Source organism: Doryrhamphus excisus, linkage group LG2 (assembly GCF_037039965.1).
Source record: "Doryrhamphus excisus strain RoL-2023G ecotype Guam linkage group LG2, RoL_Dexc_Guam_v1.1, whole genome shotgun sequence".
Taxonomy (NCBI): Eukaryota; Metazoa; Chordata; class Actinopteri; order Syngnathiformes; family Syngnathidae; genus Doryrhamphus; species Doryrhamphus excisus.
In genome coordinates this window covers 17,813,054-17,830,283 of record NC_136358.1, presented here as the reverse complement: position 1 = coordinate 17,830,283, position 17,230 = coordinate 17,813,054, and the positions used below count along the sequence as shown (strand labels likewise).

Below are 17,230 nucleotides of genomic sequence, written 5' to 3'. Positions count from 1 at the left end.
CTAATCCAGACGAAGAGAAAAAGAGGGCAAGAGGAGGGAAAAATAACGTTCTTCTCAGTGAACATTAAAAGGGACTTGCATGCAAGATGAGGAAGTGAAGTGGAAATTGGATAAAAGTATGGGAGATGTTAATCGGTATCATGTGCATGACCAGGTAATGCTAATGCTAATGGTTTAATTTCATTTGAACATGCATCAGATTGCAATTGAATGCATCACATAATCAGTTCACAGTTCCACATGTCCAAAAGGAGTAGGAAGAAGCAAAGCTTATTAAATCCTACCCCTCCATCTGGTACTTTTACAATCAGTAACTGTTACATTTGTTCACTTCCTGCTTTCCTAATATAATTTATTTTTTTTTCCTATTTTTTTTATTTTTATTTTCCACATGTCCAAAAGGAGTAGGAAAAAGCAAAGCTTATTAAATCCGACCCCTCCATCTGGTACTTTTACAATCACTAACTGTTACATTTGTTCACTTCCTGCTTTCCTAAAATATATTTTTTAATGTATTTTATTAATTTTTATTTATTTTATTTTTGTGTTTATTAATTTATTTTTGTCACGTGCTGAAGTAATGGTAATGGTTTAATTTCATTTGAACATACATCAGATTACAATTGAATGCATCCCATAATCAGTTCACAGTTCCACATGTCCAAAAGGAGTAGGAAGAAGCAAAGCTTATTAAATCCTACCCCTCCATCTGGTACTTTTACAATCAGTAACTGTTACATTTGTTCACTTCCTGCTTTCCTAATATAATTTAATTTTTTTTTCTGTTTTTTTAAATGTTTATTTTCCACATGTCCAGAAGGAGTAGGAAGAAGCAAAGCTTATTAAATCCTACCCCTCCATCTGGTACTTTTACAATCGGTAACTGTTACATTTGTTCACTTCCTGCTTTCCTAAAATATATTTTTATATTTTTTAATGTATTTTATTAATTTTTATGTATTTTATTTTTGTGTTTATTTATTTATTTTTGTCACTTACCAAAGTAATGGTAATGGTTATGGTTTAATTTTATTTGAACATGCATCAAATTACAATTGAATGCATCACATAATCAGTTCACAGTTCCACATGTCCAAAAGGAGTAGGAAGAAGCAAAGCTTATTAAATCCTACCCCTCCATCTGGTACTTTTACAATCAGTAACTGTCACATTTGTTCACTTCCTGCTTTCCATAATACAGTTTAAGGTTTTTTTTGGAATGGAATGGAAGTCACTCACCGGTACCCTGGATAGGGGGGTTTTGGATGGAGTGGTCTGGCCGAAGTTGGTGGCTGTGTTTACTGGGGGGTGTGGGGATAAAAATTAAAAACAGCTTGACTACCAAACACTGAGATTTTTGTAATGCGCTTGAAGGCCTCATGTGAGGACCCATATATGGTAGTCCAGTAAATAGTACATACATTTAGCTTAACAATAGCATTAGATAGGCAAGGGTGGGGGGCCCACACATCTAAGGTCATACCTGGTACTGCGGGAGTGGAGATGGGTGTGCTCGACCCCTGCTGTGTGGGAGCAGGAGATCCCAGCGCCAGGCTGGTAGGAGGCTGAGGAGGAGAGGGATTGGCTGCCTGGCTGGGGGTGGGCGTGCCGACAGACGTGGAGGTAGAGCAGGTGCCCAGCGGTGACGAGGTCCCCCCGACTGAGGCTGCTGAGGTAGCGTCGGGCAGCAGGTCTCCTCCCTGGGTGGGGGCCACCGCCCCCCCACCCAGGTCCATGAAGAGAGAGCGCAGCTTCTTCTCCAGGGCTTGGATGTCGTCCGGTTTGCTTTGACATTCCACGGATGGATCACACCTGGGAAGAACGCAACTCAGGTGTCAGTAAGGGCATCTTTTCTCTTGAATAAATCAGTTCAAGGTCACCTTGAGTCACATTCGCCACAGTGAGTGTGCGACTGCCCAGGAAGGGCGGCTGTCTGCGGCTGCGAGTGCACCAAGGTTGGCTGCACCGAGGAGGACGTGGAGGAGGAGCTTGTGGAGATGACAGAGGAAGAGGTGGGGGAGGCCGAGGCATGATCGGGCGGGACTTCTGAGGGGGGTGAAGTTCCAAGGGACGCAGGAGGGACAATGTTGGATACACTGGTGACAGGTAAGGTGGAGGGGGCTGAAGTGGGTACCGCTGCCTGGGTATGGGGCTTCCCTTGGAGGGGCTGTGACTGATTGACCACTATAGGAGTGGAGGAGGAAGCAGGAGGAGAAGCGTCCTCCTGTGTAGAAGTAGAACCTCCAGCTGGAGCTTCCACAGCAGGAGGTTGTGAAGAAGGCGAGGATGCTGGAGGATGGGCGATGTGGATGTAGGGCGGCGCGGTGCTTGGTCCCGGATCCAACTGGTTCTTGTTCTGTCGGAGCTCAGAGAAGGCTTGCTGGAGGCTGACGGTGCCCGCCGATTTCGACAAGCCCAAGGCTTGGGGAACTGTGGAAAAGGAGGAAGTGGGCGTGTCAGGGGTTTCCCTCCCATATTAGCACTGGTCCATCAATGAGGCCCCCAACCCCCCCTATTTTTTTAACATTCCTACACGGCACCAGAGCACAATACAAGTCATATGAGGGCATAGATTAGATTAGGATGGATAGATAGATAAAATAATAAAATAATAAAATAATAAAATAATAAAATAATAAAATAATAAAATAATAAAATAATAAAATAATAAAATAATAAAATAATAAAATAATAAAATAATAAAATAATAAAATAATAAAATAATAAAATAATAAAATAATAAAATAATAAAATAATAAAATAATAATAACAATAATAATAACAATAATAATAACAATAATAATAACAATAATAATAACAATAATAATAATACTAACAATGTGGAGAATAAATAGATGACATCAAATATGAACAATGTCCAGCACAAAAAGTAATTTGTACAAATAATATTAAATAATTTTGAATAAATAATAATAATTATTAATTAAGTTTATTATATAAAATATAATTATATCAAATATTATTTTTTTATTATTTATTTGTGCAAAACAATTATTATATAATAAAAGGACAAGGCATAATTCAATTGGAAATATGCTATATTATATATATATATAATATAAATATATATATAATATACCATATATATATATATAGCATATATATATATATATAGCTAGGATATTTCCAATTGATGTATGCCTTGTCTTTTTATTATATTATTTTCTTTTATCATATAAAAAATTATATAACAAAAGGACAAGGCATACTTCAATTGGAAATATGCTATATTATATACATATATCTATATATATGTATATTTATATTATATATATATATAATATGCTATATATATGGTATATTATATATATATATTTATATTATATATATAACATGCTATATATATGGTATATTATATATATATATATATATATATATATATATATATATATATATATATATATATATATATATATATATATATATATATATATATAATAAAGCATATTTCTAATTGAAGTATGCCTTGTCCTTTTATTATATTATTTTCTTTTTTTTCTCTTCACAAAAAATAAATAAAAAAATAAAATAAAATAATTTTCTATATTATTCTGATTATTATTATGTGATGCACTGCGGAGAAATTAATTACTGTAATTACCAATTAATTACTTATGTGACAGAAAACAGACTGTAATCATACATAATGGACAAGGAGTCATTTTATGACAAAGCAACTCCTCTCACTCCTCACTGCTCACCCGTCTCAACAGAAGATGCAGGAGACGGTAAAGGGGAAGCGGGGATGCTGGGTTCCTTGAGCCTGGCCTCGGGAACGGGGCTGACGATAAACTTGCGACCTGCCGAGTGGACCACTTGTGCTGATGCACTAGGGGGCGTGTCTGGAAAAGCAAGCAGGAATACTGTACGTGTTATCCGCATGGCCGGGGAGGGGAAAGATGAGTAGCGACGGTATAGCGACGCTCACCTGGCATGGGGGCCGATATGGCGGGATTCTGCTGTGTCATGCCTCCAGTCGTCTATAAAAACCAGCAACACAAAACGATGAGTTTTGAAAAGATGCACCTATAATACACCTGTAAGGAGAAACGTGTCCACCTGGCCACCGCCATCTTTTTCATCCGCGTTCTCTATCACCTCTCGGACCTGCTCAATGAACGACTCCCGCTCGCTCTCCAGAATGAACTCGCTCTGGACCTGGACGCCATGACAGCAGACGCCATCAAGTATTTGCAAAACCGAGGCGGAAATGACAATTTTACCATAATCTGCGCTATCTCCTCAGGGTTGTCTCCATCCAGGTCAAACCTGAAGGTGACCATCTTCCTGTTGTGGGTCTCCAGCTGGCATTCCGCCACCCTGTCGCCACGATTGGATATCTGTCAAACGTACACAATTGCAATCAGAAAAATGGCCGTAAAGCGTCTCGCATGTCTTCTTGTTCCTACGTTGAGGACGTTGAGTTTGGCTTTGGAGAGCTTCTCGTGGCGAGATCGACTTCGTACGGAGCGTCTCTGGGTTCGCTTGGCCGAGCGTCCCTCCTGGCGACCCCTGCCTCCTCCCTCGTTGCCATCACTCAAACCCGAGGTATCGGAGTAAGCGCTGAGCAGAAGACAAACAGTAAGACTTTAAATTGATTTTAATGTTAAAAGGCAATCAAGTTCCGGAATGTGTACCTCTCTGTGGACGCTTGGGGCGGCTGTAGTTGGAATTGGGACAACTCCGAGGGGTGAGACACAGACTGGAAGGCATACAGAGTGACAGTTACAAATAACGCTCCCATAACCGTGAAAACCCGGTAGAACGTCAGCGCTTTTTTCCGCTACGGGGCTTCCACTTGGAGACACCCAGTACCTGGTGAGAGGCTTCAGTGGTAGTATCGTGCGGGGCGGTGACTACACTGATGATGGGCACCACGGTGGTCAAGGCTTGGGGGACGGGTGCGGGGAGAGGGGACAGAGGAAGAGGAGACAGGGGAAGGGAGGCCACAGCCGGAGGAGGAGAAGCGAGGCCGCTTACACTGGACTGAAGGTGAAGAGGAGCAGGAGGAGGAGGAGAAAGACAGAAGAGGAAAAGAAGTCAGGAAGGAGAACTACCTGAACCAGTGCTCTCTGAGGTCGGTATAGAAGGAAAAGGTGATGGATGCTGGGAGATGGGCTGAGGTCACATGACTTGAGCGACCGTAATAAAGCAATGTGAACAAACCCAGGAGGCATGCCGGGAAGCGCAGTCAGGGGGAAAGAAACAAAAGCAAACTGAGCTGACGCTTGTTTGAGTTTGTTGAAGTCGGCGTTATGCTGTCATGGCGTACCTGAGCAGAGGCCTGCACCAAGGAGGCGTGGGGGGGGCTTTGTGCCGATGTACTGACGGACTGAATGGATGCAACCATCTGCAGAAAAATACAATCATATCCTGTCAGTTTCACCCCTTATAACGTATTTTCTGGACTAGAAGTCACACTGGAGCCAAAAATGCATAATTAGGTAGAAAAAAACATATATAAGTCGCACAAGGCCAAAAATGCATAATTAGGTAGAAAAAAACATACATAAGTTGCACAAGGCCAAAAATGCATAATTAGGTAGAAATAAAAATACATAAGTCGCACTGGAGTATAAGTCGCACAATCGCAAAAATGCATAATTAGGTAGAAAAAAACATACATAGGTCGCACTGGAGTATAAGTCGGACAAGGCCAAAAATGCATAATTAGGTAGAAAAACACATACATAAGTCGCACTGGAGTATAAGTCGGACAAGGCCAAAAATGCATAATTAGATAGAAAAAAACATACATAAGTCGCACTTGAGTATAAGTCGCACAATCGCAAAAATGCATAATTAGGTAGAAAAAAACATACATAGGTCGCACTGGAGTATAAGTCGCACAAGGCCAAAAATGCATAATTAGGTAGGAAAAAAACATAAATAAGTCACACTTGAGTATAAGTCGGACGAGGCGAAAAATGCATAATTAGGTAGAAAAAAAACATACATAAGTCGAGTATAAGTCCTAGGAACAGCCACTTATAGTCTGGAAAAAGTCGTTATTTGAACAAGTGGTTTACCTGCTGGGACGTCCCTGGAGGGGCAGGTTGGGAGGCCGCGTGGCCTAACAACGGGGACCCCGGGGCGGGCTGGGTGTTGGGAACTTGAGCCTGCTTCTTAGATTTGAAGACACAAGGGAGAAGAAACAGGAAGTAATCAGACGACGAACATGGCTGACGGATGATGCATGAGTGCAAACGCAAGGTACTTTTGTACTTTTTTTTTCGTTCTTGTGGATGCACACATGCACACACACACTTCACATCGATGTAAGACACACACTGTGTGGACAGCTTGTGGGTTAGCTCGTTAGGGGGCGGGGCAGGGGGAGGGGCATGTCATGCAGGTTGTAAATAAATGGCATTAGAGGCCGAGTACACCAAAACACAATAGTTGTACTATTGTACTACCATTTCAAACTAGTCAAGACTCTCCTTAAACCAGAGGTCACCAACCAAGGCGATTAAAAAAAAAAGCTTCTTCTTATTCCCACTTGGTTCACTGTCCTTGAACGCACCAGCGCCATGTGCTCCAAATGACAGTTCTGTATATCTTTGGTATTTTCCTAATTTCCCCTAGTTTTTGTTTTATTGGACCGCCAACCGGAATCAGAAAGGTTGGGACCCCCCGTATTAAATCACATAACGTCACTCATTCATATTTTTGTTGTCGTTGAACCCTTAGAAGGCCGTGTGCAACTACCCTTGAGCAAGTGTAGTTGCCATAAATGAAACAAAAGCAAACAAAAAAAGTGTCTTGTTTTTTTTTTTTTAGTTTTCTTATATATTATTATATATATCTTAATATTTAAATAATTGCAATAAAATTAATCAACTTTATTGCATATTATTTAAATTAAAAACATTTGCTAGAAAAATGTTTTATGGTTACTTTATGTAGCCATTTACTTGACCAATCTATTTTTTTGCTGCTATTTTTGGTCGTCATGTATTAAAATTGACTTGCACACAGACAGAAATGAAAGCAAAATAAATGTGAGCTGAACTAAAAGCTAAAAAAAAAGCAAAAAAAAAAACAAAACAAAATAAAGGACAAGCAATGATGACAAAGATCACATCAGCTTTCTAAGGGTTTGATGGGTTAACAGCTGTGACCTTTCAACCCTGCAAATGACCTCCAATCTGGGCGGGAAACACACACAAAAAAAAACAACTTTATCGATAAAACACAAAACTACAAAAAAAATGTTTTATGAAATTAAAAATAATATCTGCACATTTAGTCCAAGCTTCTGTGCTTTTGTTGTATGTTTTTTTGTGCATTTGTCCGTACAAAATCAAAAGTCTTGCCGCTTTATCGTTAGTCGATATGCCAATAAATGTCACCTGATGCTAAGCTAGGCTAAAGATGCTAAAAAAGGCTGCATTTAGAATGGCGGCTAACTTTGGATTTGTTACAAATATCCAAGTATAGCCACTGTGTGGTATACCTGCACAAACGCACGTTTCTTTTCATATACAACTCATATATGAACATACACACAAAATACTACTTACTGACATGAAATACACAACATTAGGACAAAAAAATGAAAATTATAAAAATTATAAAGCTTATGCAATGGAGTGCATCTCAGGCAGACCTTGTTGTTTACGTTTGTCGCCATCATATGTTATGTTTACATAACGTGGGATCTTATAGCTTTGGAGGTAGAAAACAAGTTAGATGTTCTTACAAGGTGACTCTGAGATGCGCTCCAGTGAGTAGCATGGGGTCGAGGGGGGGGTGTTAAACAAAATCTTACTACGTAATGACAAATAAGCGCCTTTGCATTGGGGAGTACAACAGGGATCTGTATAAAACCCACTGGTCAGGTTGCATTATCACTGGGAGTCATTGACTATAAATATTACTATAAACGTATAAAGTTGTGGGGGTGCTGGAGCCTATCCCAGCTGTCTTCAAGCGAGAGGCGGGGTACACCCGGGACTGGTGGCCAGCCAATCACAGGGCACATATAGACAAACAACCATTCACACTCACATTCATACCTATGGACAATTTGGAGTCGCTAATTAACCTAGCATGTTTTTGGAATGTGGGAGGAAACCGGAGTACCCGGAGAAAACCCACGCATGCACGGGGGGAGAACATGGAAACTCCACACAGAGATAGCTGAGGGTGGGATTGAACTCGAGTCTCTTAGCTGTGAGGTCCGTGCGCTAACCACTCGACTGCCATGCAGCCAAGTATGAACATCCATCCATCCATTTTCTACCGCTTATCCTAACGAGGGTTGCGGGGGGGTGCTGGAGCCTATCCCAGCTGTCTTCAAGCGAGAGGCGGGGTACACCCTGGACTGGTGGCCAGCCAGCCAATCACAGGGCACATATAGACAAACAACCATTCACACTCACATTCATACCTATGGACAATTTGGAGTCGCTAATTAACCTAGCATGTTTTTGGAATGTGGGAGAACATGCAAACTCCACACAGAAATGGCCGAGGATGGAATTGAACCCTGGTCTCCTATCTGTGAGGTAAGATTATAATAGTGCAATAATGGAACTGGACCCATGGCTTTAGAAATCCTAATACATTGTAAAATTCAGTACCAGTGTTGGGTTAGCGGCCTGAACGGCCAGCAATGACTCATGGTACGTCATGTCGAGCTGGGCAGGCACCACCCCTCCATGGCGGCCCCACACACTCATAGACTCTTGTTGAACCGATGATGCTCCCCCGTGTGAGGGCTCGGAGGACGGCGTGGGCGGGAGATAGGTCTGCATGGAGGGCGGATGAGCCTGGATGTCGATGGCTAAGTCGCAGACGGCTGTGGAGGATGACTGAGGGATGGACTGTGCAGCCGAGGGGTCGAAGTGAGAGAGGAGGGACGAGGGAGGAGGCGACAGGAACTCCCCCGCATCGGAGGACGTAATAGAGTCGCTGGATGGTTCTGGACTTCGGTCTTTGGCGCCGAGGTTTGCGTGATGCAGGAGGAGACTTCCTGGCGGTAAAGGCATTTCAGGACTGACGTAGGAACACAGTTCTTCCGTGACAGGCTGGAGTCGAAGATATGACCCTGAACCGCCGGACCCTGTTGGGGTGGTTTCCTCCAGGGGGAGGTCCATGGAGCTCCTGCGGGTTCGGTACAGTCTAGAAGCCAGGAGAGTTGGATCGTTGGCGGCGGCGGCAGCTGCAGCGGCTAAGTGGTAATCAAAAACACTTCCTGTCGATGTATCGGTTATTATTGGTGCCGCCGACATGGCGAAGGAGGAAGTGGGTGCGTGTCCATCACAGGATGGGGCAGGAACCGGGGGTTGGTTCATAGACGGCGGCGGGATCGGACTGTGTGTGCTCAGTCTCTGCATAAGATGAGGGTGCAGGAAGCCCGGCTGTGGTCCCGAGTCGTATCCCAAACTCGCCGCCGCTGCTGCCGCCGCCTGCCTCTGCTGATGGAAACTCAACAAGCCGAGCTGATGCGCGGTCATCGGGTAGCCGCCATACGCCATGGCTTCGTAATGATCCAATAAAGCCGCTTGATTTAAACTCAACCTCCTCACCACTTCCTCTTGTTCCGTCCTTAAGTCGTTATAACCGTAGAAAGACGGCTCGGATTGTTCCGTGATTCCGAGTCTCTGAGCCGCTGTAGGAAAACCGGCATTGACCATGAAAAGAGAGGAAGCGTCAACGCCCTCCATACCCGAAAAGGGGTGCAAGGTGCTACCGTATCTGGGGTGGGTCGGCTGGAAGTGGCGGGTATGCGCCTCCAGTATGGACGTGCTCTTGCGCCGCTGGGTGTTGTAGGCCTTCGGGGGGGCGGTGGGAGGCGGCGAGAAGGAAATGGGGCGCTCTGGGATGGAAGGGAAAAATATAGCGGGCGGGTCGGGCAGTGCCGGGAAGGAGAAGCTCCCTCCTGCTGCTGCTGCTCCTGCGCTTCCTCCTGCGCTGTAAGGGTGCGCCATTGAATGCTGCTACAATGAGATACAGACAAGAATGACACAAAAAGAGGCGCATCTTCCCACATTCTGGAAATAAAATAGTTAGGATGGAATAGAATGTTAAAAAAAAAAAGAAAAGAAAGGAGTGAAGCTGGAAAACCGAAGACTCGCTCATCGATTTGCATCTCCACTCAGGAAAAACAATCTCGGAACGCCACGGATTTCCTGATCGCAGATGCATAAAGTATTAGTACGTTTATACATTATGGACAAGAAGTCGATTAGAATTGGATTTAGTCCACTAGAAGAAGAGATGCAGCCAAAGAGAGATTGCTCCACAGGCCGTCTTCTCTGCTTCCTGCCGCCAAAACGCGGCGTAAAAAACAACTAGGATCCTTGAACCTACAGGGCTGGAGAACAGAGCGGGAAGACTGGCCCTTCGCTGCCGGCCTCTGGGAAGCGGCGGTGAGGCGGAGTGAAGAGGGAGGACCGTTTCCAAGGCTTTGGAGAGGCGCCCGGCGAACGTGTCCAGGGGAGTGCGAGGAGGGGAGGCGGCGCCGCCACCGCCGCCGCGGGAGGACCGGTCCGGCGGAGTGGTGGACGGCTGCTTTGGACGGAGCGTCGGGGAAGGGGTGGGGATGAGAGAGTAGGAGGAAGGGGGGACGCAAACGGACATGCTACGGCTTCGACGTCCGCGGAACGGAGGCTGTGTGTCGGGGATGAAAATAGAAAGTAGAAATGAAGATGCAAAGAAAGCATACGAGTAACACAAAAAAACCTAGGGACACCTAAACGCATCATAATCAAGTCAACAAAACATACTGTACATCTTCATGGTCACAACTAAGGATCCACCGATACATCGGCCGACATTTGCATTCTTTACTTGAATCGGTATCAGCTGATAACAAAGAAAGCATACGAGTAACACAAAAACCTAGGGACACCTAAACGCATCACAATCAAGTCAACAAAACATACTGTACATCTCTTCATGGTCACAACTAAGGATCGACCGATACATCGGCCTATATTTGTGTTCTTTACTTGAATCGGTATCGGCCGATAACAAAGAAAGCATATGAGTAACACAAAAAACCTAGGGACACCTAAAGGCATCACAATAAAGTAAACAAAACATACTGTATATCTTTATGGTCACAACTAAGGATCGACCGATACATCGGCCGATATTTGCGTTCTTTACTTGAATCGGTATCGGCCGATGCCGTTTCCAGGGGGTTCGCCGATGTATTTTTTCGCCACTTGATTTACAGACAGGCATCCGCCGGGCAGCTTTGTGTTGCCGGAAGACTCTGCAACACATGCAGTCACGGTACCCGGAGAAAACCCGCGCATGCACGGGGAGAACATGCAAACTCTACACAGAGATGGCCGAGAGTGGGATTGAACTCGGGTCTCCTAGCTGTGAGGTCTGTGCGCTAACCAATGCAGCCCCCATGACTTATTAATGGATATCATAATTCATATCATTTTAGAATAATAACAATAATGATAATAATAATAATTACTACTATATTGGGTAATATAAATATAATGGTGACTATAGGGGTGTTACTTCATGTCTTGAGGTCTCTAATGAATAAAACCCCTTTTCCTGATTCATTCATTTTCTACCGCTTATCCTCACGAGGGTCGCGGGGGATGCTGGAGCCTATCCCAGCTGTCTTGGGGCGAGAGGTGGGGTACACCCTGGACTGGTGGCCAGCCAATCATAGCGCACATATAGACAAACAACCATTCACACTCACATTCATACCTATGGACAATTTGGAGTCGCCAATTAACCTAGCATGTTTTTGGAATGTGGGAGGAAACCGGAGTACCCGGAGAAAACAAGAGGGAACATGCAAACTCCACACAGAGATGGCTGAGGTTGGAATTGAACTCGGGTCTCCTAGCTGTGAGGTCTGCGTGCTAACCACTAGACCACCGTGCAACTAGAATATTTATTCCTTTTAAAGTTGATAATGCAGTTTAAATGTGTGTTTAAGTAAGCTGAATCCTACTGTGTTTAGTGTTTACATTTCAATAAATATTTCTTTAAATTTGAGACCTGTAATATTTGTTATTATTGCCATTTTTTCATGTAAATTTCGTATCGGCCACAAATATTGTCCCAAGGGTGATGGAAAAAAAATCCATATCGAAAGAAACCATATCGGTCGATCCCGAGTCACAACCATTTACATCATGTGAATGTGGTACAGGGAATCAAACGACTCTCAAACAGCATGAAACAGAATATAAGACAACCACAGCAATGTGAAAATAAAACATTCCACCTTAATATGACATAAATTGTATTCTGGTAAGACAACTAAACCGGGATTTGAGTATCTCGTGTTATTGCCCCACCATCGGGATCGTAAAAAAAAAACAGTGATTTAAGCAATAGCAAAACATGCTCAACTCAGGCACCTCAAACTCCACTTCACACCGCACCGCAGTGGCGGACATCTTTGCAGACACAAGCACATCCACTCACCGCCGGCTGCTGTAGCTGCTGGGCGTATGCCGGATGCTGCTGCGTGCTGGCGCCAGGCGTGGAAGGGTAAGGGGTTTGGGGCTGGGTGGCAGGGGGGCAGCTGTAGGACATGGTCAGCTGACCCAGATGAGGGGAGTCGGAGGAGAAAACTGAGGATCCCTGGCCGCTGTCCACGCCTCCTTCGGCTGAATGAATGAAAATCGGAATTATGAGGGGGGCGTGACCATGCGGCGGTGTTGTGTGTGAAATACCCAGCTGTTGATAGTGATGCTCCGCCTCCTTCTCGTCTACTTCCGCCTGGAGACGAACAAAACAGGTCATTCTCTAATCGTGACAGGATGTACTTGATGTACTTCCTGTCACGGTGCCCAACCAACCTGCGTCTGAGATGCTTTGAGTGCATCTTGTTGTTGTTGTTGCTCCGCCTCCAGTTTCCGCTTCTCCTGCTCTTCCCGAACAAGCTGCCTCTGCTCTCGCTTTTTCCGAATCAGAGAGACGCGGTCCTTGATGGCCTTGGCCATGGTCTTATGGTCGCCCTCGGCCACGTAGCCAGACTCCACCTGGTTCAAGTCAAGGATGAATCAGTTCCTCATCCCATTGCCGTATGTTCCTTATTTTTGGCCTTGTGCGACTTATACTCCAGTGCGATGTTTTTTCTACCTAATTATGCATTTTTGGCTTTGTGCGTCTTATACTCCAGTTCTACTTACGTATGTTTTTTTCTACCTAATTATGCATTTTTGGCATTGTGCGACTTATACTCCAGTGCGACTTATGTATGTTTTTTTCTACCTAATTATGCATTTTTGGCCTTGTGCGACTTGTACTCCAGTGCGACTTACGTATGTTTTTTTTCTACCTAATTATGCATTTTTGGCCTTGTGCAACTTATACTCCAGTGCTACTTACGTATATTTTTTTCTACCTAATTATGCATTTTTGGCCTTGTGCAACTTATACTCCAGTGCTACTTACGTATGTTTTTTTGTACCTAAATATGCATTTTTGGCCTTGTGCGACTAATACTGCAGTGCTACTTACGTATATGTTTTTTTGTACCTAAATATGCATTTTTGGCCTTGTGCGACTTATACTGCAGTGCTACTTACGTATATGTTTTTTTGTACCTAAATATGCATTTTTGGCCTTGTGCGACTTATACTCCAGTGTGACTTACGTATGTTTTTTTCTACCTAATTATGCATTTTTGGCCTTGTGTGACTTATACTCCAGTGCGACTTAGGTATGTTTTTTTCTACCTAATTATGCATTTTTGGCCTTGTCTGACTTATACTCCAGTGCGACTTAGGTATGTTTTTTTTCTACCTAATTATGCATTTTTGGCCTTGTGCAACTTATACTCCAGTGCTACTTACATATTTTTTTTCTACCTAAATATATATGCATTCTTGGCCTTATACTTCGGAGCAACATATAATCCAGATAATACGGTACTGTTCCTTCTAACTGAACCCCGCCCCTGCTTTGGCTGATACCATTTCCTGCGCCACATCTTCGGGAACGTCCTTGTTGAGGTCAAAGGAGAACTCGATGGCTTCGTTGTCTTTGTATTTTCCTTGAATAAAAAAAAAAAAGTAGGATGAAATAAGCTCTGCTTCTTTTCCTTTTCATTGATTCCTCACCTTTAAGCTTCTTGACGTCCTCGATCCTCAACCACAGCTTGATGGCGATCATTTCCCCGTCATCCTCCTCGGCCAGTTCAACCCTCACCCCCGTGTCCTCCTGGAAGAAGGCATGGTTGAGCAGGATCTTGATGGCGTACCTACGGTAGAGGAAGACAAATACAATATCATATGAGCCTTCAGCCTTTGGGTTCAGAACACAGCTTCCATTGGCTGAGCATTACAGAATTTGGACAATGGAATGACGCAAAGGTCGTTCTTACCGCTCATCTTTGTTTGTCCTGATGCAGCCTTCGATGATTTCCTTCACTTCGGGGATGGCCACCTTGTCAAAACTGCCCGGCTTCACTCCCTGCATGACACACACAACAACAGCAAAAGTTATTAACTTCATTCTTTGCTTTTTCCCTCCATTTTTGCTGCTGTTGTTTTTTTTACTTTAAAAATATTTAAACTTGTCAAGTAATCTTTGTCAATTTTTATCTTTTTAAATTGTCTTGCATAATATTTTGACTTAATAATATAGCTTTTCCCCAACCTAATACTCCAAAAATGATTACAAGTTGAACAAAATAACATTTTTCTTTAACATCATTAACATCAGCTCTATGCTACTAAATTAAAATATTAAATATATTATAATATTATAATATAATAATAATATAATATTGTATTATAATATATAATACAATATTAAAATATTTTTACACATATATTTTCCCTCATATTATGTTTATTTTAATAAAATGCTGTCTTTTTTCTCTTAATATTTTGACTTTATTCTTGTAAAATTACAGCTGTTTTTTTCCAATTATTTCCATTTTCTCCTTGTACATTTTTCTTCTCATAATTATGATTTTATTCCAATAATATTTTGACTTTACTCTATTTTCGCAAACCTTATTTTCCATGAACTGCATTTGTTTTGGACTATATACTGCAACTAACAAACAATATTTAAAATTATTAAAATTATTGTATTTAAAAAATATTTAAACTTTGATTGAGTTAAACTTGAGCTGATTTAAGTCTAAATTAAATTAATTTGATACCAAATAGAAAGGGAAGGTTTTACCAACATGATAAAGTACAAAAACAACAGTAAAAACAACAGTGTGGGGAATGGAGTCCTTGTTGTTCCCATATCCACATTGGAATACCTCATTTGTGTGCATCAGTGTAGATATAAAGGAAGAAAAAAACATCTGAAAAACGAGCGTTAACATCAACTATATCATTGAGTGGCATGACTTACCTCGAGTGTCCTCCGAGACCAAGCTTAGTCAAAAAGTGACTAAAGAGTGTTTATCAGCAAGGGCAAAAAGACCCCCTTCCCATCTTTTCCCTCATTGGTTGCTGCCTCCACTTCCACTCCTGATTGCACCGTTACACAACACCCCCCCTCCACCACCAGCCCTCTCTCCCATAAACACCGGGGGCCAAACAGAGGTAAGACTGACGGAGGAAGTAATGCTATTAGGTAGGACAGAGAAGAAAAACAAGGACAGAGAGCAGCCTTTATGAGGCTGATTGGAGGCGAGGAATGCAAAGGCGAGGGACACTTGGCGTGGGATTAGAGGACGAGGCGTAACGCCGGACGACGTCTGGGCCAACGAAAAGACCAATATGTTACTACGTGAGAAATTACGTAATCCTAGCATCTTGATTTGGAACGTATGAACAATTAGCAGCTTCTTCTTTCCTATTAGTCTAATTTAGTTAAGTTGAAAGCCACTGACTGACGATGGGAGGGTTCTTCTGGTGGGAATGACTCGGTGTGGCTCAATTTGGACGCCAAAACGAGAAAAAAAAACGACCCCTGCGTCATCCTGGTCTGACCGCAAGCCGTGAGCGTCGGAAAACAATCCACACTTCCAACTGTTTGTTTTGAGAAAAAATGTCCGGAAAAAGACCTGTCGGGGTGTTAAATGTTGTTAGGGGTAACCACCATGGCAACCGTGGGCCGCCACTTGACTACCCCCCGCCCTGAAGTGAGGTAATAACGATTTAATACTTACACTGGTGACTCGTCTGTAGATCTGGGCCGCGTTTTGGCATTCCGAGTACGGGTACTCGGAGGTGGCCATTTCCAGCATGCACATCCCGAAGGCGTAAACGTCAACGGATTCGTCATACTTCTCCTCGTACATCTCCGGAGCCATAAACTCAGGAGTACCTGATGCATGAATATACAGTACCTCATAAAGTCAGTACAGCAATATTTGTATTGTATGGGGACAATAATTCATTCATTCATTCATGTTCCGGGTTGCGGGGGGTGCTGGAGCCTATCCCAGCTGTCTTTGGGCGAGCCAGCCAATCACAGGGCACATATAGTCAAACAACCATTCACACTCACATTCATACCTATGGACAATTTGGAGTCGCCAATTAACCTAGCATGTTTTTGGAATGTGGGAGGAAACCGGAGTACCCGGAGAAAACCCACGCATGCACGGGGAGAACATGCAAACCCCACATTTAAGGCAGTCATTCATTTTCTAGTGCTTGTCCTCACAAGGGTCGTGGGGGTGCTGGGGGTGATGCATGAATATACAGTACCTCATAAAGTCAGTACAGCAATATTTGTATTGTATGGGGACAATAATTCATTCATTCATTCATGTTCCGGGTTGCGGGGGGTGCTGGAGCCTATCCCAGCTGTCTTCGGGCGAGCCAGCCAATCACAGGGCACATATAGACAAACAACCATTCACACTCACGTTCATACCTATGGACAATTTGGAGTCGCTAATTAACCTAGCATGTTTTTGGAATGTGGGAGGAAACCAGAGTACCCGGAAAAAACCCACGCATGCACGGGGAGAACATGCAAACTCCACACAGAGATGGCCGAAGGTGGAATTGAACCCTGGTCTCCTAACTGTGAGGACTGCGCGCTAACCACATGATCGCCATGCAGCCCACATTTAAGGCAGTCATTCATTTTCTACTGCTTGTCCTCACAAGGGTCGTGGGGGTGCTGGAGCCTATCCCAGCTGTCTTCGGGCGAGCCAGCCAATCACAGGGCACATATAGACAAACAACCATTCACACTCATGTTCATACCTATGGACAATTTGGAGTCGCTAATTAACCTAGCATGTTTTTGGAATGTGGGAGGAAACCGGAGTACCCGGAGA

The 17,230-nt window shown here is 43.4% G+C and overlaps 1 protein-coding gene across 17 annotated transcripts in view; it reads right to left on the bottom strand.

The window, feature by feature from the left end:
- The window catches only part of wnk1b (WNK lysine deficient protein kinase 1b), a 70,571-nt gene that overhangs the window by 10,624 nt on the left and 42,717 nt on the right, over window positions 1–17,230 (bottom strand). For 9 of the 17 annotated variants that reach the window (XM_078799293.1, XM_078799299.1, XM_078799310.1 and 6 more), the window contains exons 5-23: window positions 16,106–16,263; window positions 14,351–14,439; window positions 14,088–14,227; window positions 13,941–14,020; window positions 12,822–13,004; window positions 12,445–12,741; window positions 8,610–9,968; window positions 6,051–6,146; window positions 5,294–5,371; window positions 4,837–5,007; window positions 4,659–4,723; window positions 4,431–4,584; window positions 4,245–4,361; window positions 4,081–4,179; window positions 3,950–4,001; window positions 3,723–3,863; window positions 1,881–2,430; window positions 1,484–1,812; window positions 1,240–1,301 (exon numbers count right to left, since the gene is read on the bottom strand). In XM_078799293.1, coding sequence (XP_078655419.1) covers window positions 1,240–1,301; window positions 1,484–1,812; window positions 1,881–2,430; window positions 3,723–3,863; window positions 3,950–4,001; window positions 4,081–4,179; window positions 4,245–4,361; window positions 4,431–4,584; window positions 4,659–4,723; window positions 4,837–5,007; window positions 5,294–5,371; window positions 6,051–6,146; window positions 8,610–9,968; window positions 12,445–12,741; window positions 12,822–13,004; window positions 13,941–14,020; window positions 14,088–14,227; window positions 14,351–14,439; window positions 16,106–16,263 — 4,220 coding nt within the window. Of the gene's footprint in view, window positions 1–1,239; window positions 1,302–1,483; window positions 1,813–1,880; window positions 2,431–3,722; window positions 3,864–3,949; window positions 4,002–4,080; window positions 4,180–4,244; window positions 4,362–4,430; window positions 4,585–4,658; window positions 4,724–4,836; window positions 5,008–5,078; window positions 5,154–5,293; window positions 5,372–6,050; window positions 6,147–8,609; window positions 9,969–12,444; window positions 12,742–12,821; window positions 13,005–13,940; window positions 14,021–14,087; window positions 14,228–14,350; window positions 14,440–15,342; window positions 15,365–16,105; window positions 16,264–17,230 lie in introns of those variants that run through there. The other 8 variants (XM_078799311.1, XM_078799302.1, XM_078799305.1 and 5 more) reach the window with 8 other exon arrangements.